General features: G+C 44.4%; 1 protein-coding gene across 1 annotated transcript; it reads right to left on the bottom strand.

Moving 5' to 3' along the window:
• Positions 1-1,397: 1,397 nt before the first annotated feature.
• rpl14 (ribosomal protein L14) lies at positions 1,398-4,206 on the bottom strand. The gene is made up of 5 exons (XM_069721514.1): positions 3,943-4,206; positions 3,744-3,838; positions 2,651-2,750; positions 1,629-1,682; positions 1,398-1,494 (listed from the first exon to the last, which is right to left on the bottom strand). The coding sequence occupies exons 1-5, from the start codon at positions 4,192-4,194 to the stop codon at positions 1,435-1,437; spliced, it is 561 nt and encodes a 186-aa protein (XP_069577615.1). The 5' UTR covers positions 4,195-4,206; the 3' UTR covers positions 1,398-1,434.
• Between the last annotated feature and the right edge of the window lie 3,246 nt (positions 4,207-7,452).

The following is a 7,452-nucleotide window of genomic DNA, read 5'->3' as shown; positions in this document are numbered from 1 at the left end:
TTCTAATTTACGGCATTTTTTTTTTAAATTTTTTTTAAACACATGACAAGTGTGAGGGTGAAACATTAAAATGGAAGTTATCATATATTTCAGACTTCAAACGAACAATGGGTCATTATCAGCGTTTGTGCCTCCCATGTAAGGACCAGTCGGACTGTGTTTGGGCCTCCTTCTCTCATCACCCGTCCGCAGCCACATATCTCGGGCTGCCGGAGAGGAACCCAACGCCTGGTGGGTGGAGGTGCTGAGAGAGGAGGTGTGCTGGCATAGACTGCATGTCCTTGTTCTCTGCACTGAACCAGCTGGGCAGTGTTCAAGTGTTGTTATGTAATATTTACAAGCTCCTCTCTAAGATTTGAAGTAGAACCTGTTTGGCTGCTGACAGGATCTCCCGCCACGCCGCCTTATTTCAGCCTGGACCGGGCTGCAGGCTGCTCTATAAAAAGATCTTTGTCAGGATCATGTGGTTCAAATGAGAAAGCAGGACTGTGTGGTGGTCTGTTCAAGTGTTTCATTTCATTATTATTAATTTCCTTCCATCAGCAAAAGCTGACAGTTCACATCTTCTGGTATTTACTCTGTAGAGGGTTCATCTTTACATCCAGGCGGCTCATGTACCAACATGTATCTCAACAGCTACCTTATTTATGAATCGTTTAAATTAGTAGGAATAGAAACAAAGGTTGAATACTCCAGTTAGCTGAGACTGCCATCTAGTGGTTGACTGAGAACATTATTGGCACAAAACCACAATCCTTTTATACCTTTTTGGGCTTTGTGTTAAGAATTGTTTCTCTTATTTCATATCACGACACGGTTGGATGTCTGTTGATCTTCAGAAACCAAAATGCATATTGAAAATGTTAGTTTTGGTGATACCTTCTCACACTGCAGCTTTAAATCTGTATATACGTTTGTAAACGGATACAGGTACATAGGATGGGTTAGGGGAAACTAATTTAACTTCTTAAAGCTGCAGAAACGTTTGTAAAACATGTGTGTGCGTCATGCTTGTTAAATACAGAGAAACTGAACGACTGTGAAGCAGCAGGGTACCTCATGAACTTTACTCCATATGACATTAAGCCAATAAATAAAACTTCTGTTTATAAAGTCCAAAAGGAGGTTGAAGTGCAGCGAATCAGCAGTCGAGATCATTTCACTGGTTTATATTTGGCCTAGATAAGCTCCTCCCTCCCGGGGTTCACTGAGTGCATCGCACAACAGCACTTCCTGTCAAGAAATGTTTGGTGTAAATGAGGATATTGCTTTCACATACAGATGTCATCTTTTCCATGAAATATTACCAGTCCGTGATGTTAAATCCTAATGAATGACACCAGAAGTGGAAACACGTTCTGCCAAGTGTTTGATGAAATGAAGAGAAGACGCACAGGAACAATTGAACAGGACATTTATTTGGTGGAAAACTGTTCAGTTCTTTGCTGCCTCCTTCTGGAGCTTCTTCACCTCATGCTTGATGATCTTGTTCCTCTGCAAAAACAAAAAACAAGCGCATTTATTTAAAAAAAAAAGAAAAAAGAAAACCATTAACTCCGCTGTAGGAGCACCAGTTTACTTGTAGTAAGGCTTTGGATTAAAGGGATGTGTCTTTATGTTGCACTTACCATCCTCTTGGCCTTCATCACCTTGTAGCGGTCGAAGTCAGACATCTCGGCCCTCTGAAATTAAGAGAAAGAAATAAGAATCAGGCCAAGTAATTAGTGGAAGGCACCGGGCCACATGCTGTACTAATGTTTCTTATTCAGTAAGAGTTGCATGATGTTTAGTTTAATTCATTTTGAATGATAATTAAAAGCGGAGAAAGGAGCAAGACATCCGCTGCTCATCAAGATGCACGTGATCGTCATGGAGAGCAGTTCATACGAGCTCACAACCAGTGCAATGGATGTTTGTAACACGTTCAAGGGGAAGTGGGCTGCTTCCACTGATTTAAATCATTACCTCCACAAACATCCAACAGTAATTCACAAAACTTCATATATTTAATGAGTTTATACCATCGTCTGGTCCCCAGATAATCACAGAAGACTTGTTTCAAGATCTCTCAGGCTCAGAGCAGCGACTTTCAGTGAGCGATCGGCTGCACACGTTTATTTTGCCAAAGTACTGCAAATAGAACTAATTTACATGTCATATGTTTCCTGGAGGAAATCGTGCCATCCATTTCCATTTTGTTAATTGAACTGGAATTTGGTTTGACATGGAAATCAATTCAAAGCAGCCAATAATTTTAAAAAAAGCACTAGGACCAGGCAGGTTTCGTAGTGGACAGACGGGCACAGCGTCCGAACGTCCTTCTATCCTCAATACCAGGCTGCTCAGTTTACTCAATCGGATCAGAAAAGAGCCAATAACTTTACTGAAACATTACTAATTTTGTCAACTACTTTGGCTTTGACTCACTGGTGGCATGTTAAATAAATATTGTCAGAATACAGAAACTCTAATTTAGTATTACGTGTATACCCGCAGTTTCAGAATAGTGAAGTTTTACTGTACATGACCAAAACTGCACCACGTTTTAAATAACTAATACTCTATGATATGGAGGCCAAGAAATCCAACAGCTGGACATGAAGACATCTGATTTGTTGATGAAGACCGCAGAGTGAACCACGGCCGTTACCTTCTGTCTGGCCTCGATCTTCTTGGCCCAGCTGCTCTGCGACCACTTCTGGTTGACTTCGGCCTTCTCCCAGGCTCTTCTCACAAACTTCTGGCGGGCGCTGCAATCCATCAGTTTTTTATGCGGATATAAGGAGGGTGCATTAATGTTTCATCACTAAGACAACAGATTCATGCTGATGTTGGCACTCTGTTCAGTCAGGAGTAAGTGTGTTGTAGTGAGGGCTGCTGCAGTACACTGTGGTATGAAATCTGATGGCTATTATTATGTATAGATGCTTAGACATAATATGGAGAAATGAATTGTAACCAAACAGAGAATCTCGCCAGCGTGTTGCGCATCTTGACTCATTGACTGCTGCCGTTGTCACACACAAGAGTTTAGATGGATCATAACAAATCCCAAAATGTTTATAAAAAAAAAAAAAAAAAAAAAGCAGCAGCCTGAGATAACTTTGGATATCCCAAAAATTAACGTGCGCTTGTCCTCGAGGACGGATGTCTGGTTTGCAAAAAAACGGTGATCGCAAAGTGGAAACATCACACGTTCACCCAGCTTTGACAACACAATCCCTCAACACAGATCAAAGTATGTGTCCTGCTTATAACTTTAATCACTAACAAAAAAAATACAACAACATGTATAACTTTAAACATTAATCAATCAATCAATAATTTCTCACATCCCTGAAGGTGGCTGACATTAGTGCATGCGTTTGAGTTTAAGGTACACGGTGTTCCTTACTCGGGGATTAATAAAGTAAATACCTACTTTTTTATTTTCCGAGGCCGTTTTAATATTGTGACAAACTCCAACATAGTCACATTAGATACACTTATGTACATAACTGATATGCAGCAAAGACACAAATCTACAATAACACCATCGCGTGAACGATGTGACTGAAGTGGTTTGTCTTCAGTGACAAGATAAGATTATAATATAGTAACATTTGAGGGTTTTTAGCCAATCAGCGAGTGGAAACTTGGACAGGTCATATTTTGATTGGTTGTCCTATAAAGCAAGACATCCAACAAATCTCTAATTATGGAGGATTTTAAGCAGTACAGATGTTATCAGTTTCAGCACTCACCTGTGAGGCACTTTGATGACGTAGTCTGTAAGCTGCATGCACTTGAAGGGCATGGCTTGTCTCTTCACTCCCGTGCAGGGACCGTCCACAAGAGCCTGGAAATAACAAAACAAAAAAACACAAAATACACGTTTACATCAAACAGCAGGTCCGAGGTCAAGCCGACACGGATCCATGCGCCATATGCTGGAGCACTCACCCTATTCTGGTCGATGACATCTACGATGGCCACCAGCTTGCCAGAATAGGGTCCGAAAGAGATGTAGGCAACACGGCCGATCTCAACGTAGCGCTTGAACACCTGAAGGAAACACCAGGAAACTGCACGTGAGAAATGACTTGAATCTGAAAAATGGGCCGGCTGAGTACAGTGGGACAACCAACAAGGGTGGAGGCTGGACAACCAACAAGGGTGGAGGAGGCTGAGCAGCAACTCCGCTCGTTGCATCATCGGCTACAAACTGGACAGCCTGGAAAAGGTGGTGGAGAGGAGGACGCTGAACAAACTATTGTCCATCTTGGATAATCCTGTCCAGCCTCTCCATCACCTGCTGCAGGGACAGCGGAGCACTTTCTCCAAAAGACTCCTCCAGCTCCGCTGTCACAAGGACAGATACAGGAGATCATTCCTGATACAGGAGATCATTCCTGATACAGGAGATCATTCCTGATACAGGAGATCATTCCTGCCCACTGCAATAAGACTTTACAATAACTCACCTCTGGCAAAATCCATCACAGTACAAAAACACTGTTGACTGTGTTTCTTGGTTTGTTTGTTTGTATATTATATAGATATATACTGTATATATATATATATATATACACATGTTGACTGTGTTTCTTGGTTTGTTTGTACATAATATATATATAGATATATAATGTACTGTATATACTGTGCATTTTACATTTTATACTGCTATTTTATTGCTTTTCTATTATTCTATCCTATTATTTTCTTATTGCTTCTGTATGCTGCTGTAGCGGGGAAAAAAAAAAAGTCGCCTCGGTGATTAATAAAGTAAATACCTACCTACCTGTACAGCTAAAGCTAGCCAGCGTCAGCTGCTAACTATAATTGCGCTGAACGGCATCATACTGAACAGATAAGTTTTCTTAAAATGTAATTTTTCTTGACAGGAAATCGTAAGCGCGTGTGTTAAGTCATGTTCCGGGGACCCGACTTGTGAGCCGGTTTCCCGGAGCAGTTCACGGCCTTCTCGGCCCGACGGACCACGTTGTTGTAGCGCGGAGGCCCGCCGACATCTTAACACACACACACAGCATTAAAACCTCAAATACAAACGCGACTTTCATCAAACGCAGCGCGGATATGCGTATATATATATATAGCAACACGTACGGCCCGCGTTGTCCCGTAAGAATAAGATAAATTAACAAAAAAAAATCGAGTTGAAAACGCTAAATCTCATATAGGACTTACCATGATAGCAATAGTTAAAAGAAAGGACGTGACAGCTTCCGCCCGGCGCATTTACGTCTTCCGCTTATTCGATGCGCATGCGCGTTTAAAATTTTTTTAAAAAAAAATCTATCGTGCACATAAACGCTATTGTTGGTTTAACACTGTTAGAAATGGCTGTTTACGGCCAAATATCAACAGTATAATCCTGTTATATTTAAATGCAGTACATTACCGTTCATTTTGGTTGGGGGGATTCCTTTGGGTGAAATCTAACAGTACTTTACAGTATTGATTGTGGAGAGGAGAGAAAACAGTAATATACTATATTTTTCTAATTGCATTTTGGAAACACAAGACTTCAGTCAGCCCACATGTGCTGAAGTGGTGATTTTTCACCCATCTGCTTCTTGAGAAGTAATACCCGTTTTTTTAAAGTACCCTTTTGCTTTCTTGGTTACCAACCTGGTCCTGCTGACACCAAAGTATGTCCCTCTGGTGCAGAGGCAGCCTGTGACCACCAGGTGGACACAGGAGGCTAAAGACGCCCTGCAGGACTGCTTTGAGTCCACGGACCGGGATGTGCTGTGTGGACCACATGGGGAGGACATCAACAGCGTGACGGACTGTATCACAGAATACATCAAATTCTGTGAACACACCACCGTACCATCCCGGACTGTACACTGCTTCCCCAACAACAAGCCGTGGATCGCCAGTGACCTGAAAGTTCTTCTTAATAAGAAGAAAGCAGCCTTCAGGTCTGGGGACAGGGAGGCGCTCAGGAGAGTGCAGCGCCACCTGAAGGAGAAGATGAGGGAGTGCAAGGACTCCTACAGGAGGAAGCTGGAGGCCAAACTCCAGCAGAACAATGTGAGGGAGGTGTGGACCAGTATGAAGGAGATTACTGGGTTCAAGGGGAGAGAGAGACAACCAGGGGGAACCTGGAGAGGAACAACCAGGGGGAACCTGGAGAGGAACAACCAGGGGGAACCTGGAGAGGTCAAATGAACTAAACTGTTTCTTCAACAGGTTTAGTTCACCGCCCTCATCTGTCTCCTCCACACCTCACACCTCCAAAACACCTCTGCTGCCTCCCCCCCTCTCCCTTCTGCGCCCCCTGGTGAACTGCATAGAGCCCTCAATCTCCATCGATCCCCCCTCACCCCTCACCCCCCTCTCTGTGACGATTGGCCAGGTTAGGAGACAGCTGGAGAGAATCCACCAGCGCAAGGCTGCAGGACCTGACGGCATCAGCCCCGTGGTCCTGAAGACCTGCGCCGTCCAGCTGGCTGAGGTCCTACAACACCTCTTCAACCTGAGCCTGAAGCAGGAGGAAGTCCCGGTTCTGTGGAAGACGTCCTGTCTGGTTCCTGTCCCCAAGAAGAAGACTCCATCTGGCCTCAACGACTACCGACCGGTTGCCCTCACATCTCATGTGATGAAGGTACTGGAGAGGCTGGTCTTGGCCCACCTCAGGCCGCTGGTGAAATCTTCTCTGGACCCACTGCAATTTGCGTACCAGCCTCGTGTGGGAGTGGACGACGCCATCATCTACCTGCTGCAACGAGCTCAGTCTCACCTGGATGGAACCGGTGACTCTGTGAGAATCACTTTCTTTGATTTCTCCAGTGCATTCAACACCATCCAACCACTGCTGCTGAGTGAGAAGCTGCGGGTGGTGGGGGTGGACGCGTCCACCGTCTCCTGGATCACTGACTACCTGACAGGCAGACCACAGTTTGTCCGTCTGGGCAGTGTGCTGTCTGATATGGTGGTCAGTGGTACTGGAGCTCCACAGGGGACTGTTCTGTCTCCTTCCTGTTCACCTTATACACAACTGACTTCCAGTACAACTCAGAGTCCTGCCATCTGCAGAAGTTCTCTGAGAGTTCTGGGAGAGGAGGTGGACATGGTTGAGGAGTACAAGTACCTGGGTGTGTCCATCGACAACAGACTGAACTGGAAGACCAACATCAATGCTGTCTACAAGAAGGATGAGTCGACTCTTTTTCTTGAGGAAACTTCGATCCTTCAATGTGTGCAGCAAGATGTTGGAGATGTTTTACCAGTCTGTTGTGGCCAGTGCTTTGTACTTCGCTGGGGTCTGCTGGGGGAGCAGCATTGGAGCCGGTGACACCAACAGACTTAACAAGCTGGTTAAGAAGGTCGGCTCCATCATCGGCTACAAACTAGATAGTCTGGAAAAGGTGGTGGAGAGGAGGACGCTGAACAAACTATTGTCCATCTTGGATAATCCTGTCCACCCTCTCCACCACCTGCTGC

The sequence above is a fragment of the Brachyistius frenatus genome, unplaced genomic scaffold (genome assembly GCF_029030835.1).
Source record: "Brachyistius frenatus isolate BFR_SWC_R1_liver_20210118 unplaced genomic scaffold, ASM2903083v1 Contig_266, whole genome shotgun sequence".
NCBI classification, from domain to species: domain Eukaryota; kingdom Metazoa; phylum Chordata; class Actinopteri; family Embiotocidae; genus Brachyistius; species Brachyistius frenatus.
The sequence above is the reverse complement of the archived record's forward strand: the minus strand, read 5'-3'. Positions and strand labels throughout refer to the sequence as shown.

Coding starts and splice junctions, on each gene's coding strand:
- rpl14 (XM_069721514.1), bottom strand. CDS start 4,194: ATGATGCAACGAGCGGAGTTGCTGCTCAGCCTCCTCCACCCTTGTTGG. Junction 2,751..3,743: donor GTCATCAAAGTGCCTCACAG/GTGAGTGCTGAA, acceptor GATGGATTGCAG/CGCCCGCCAGAAGTTTGTGA. Junction 1,495..1,628: donor TGATGAAGGCCAAGAGGATG/GTAAGTGCAACA, acceptor TTGTTTTTGCAG/AGGAACAAGATCATCAAGCA.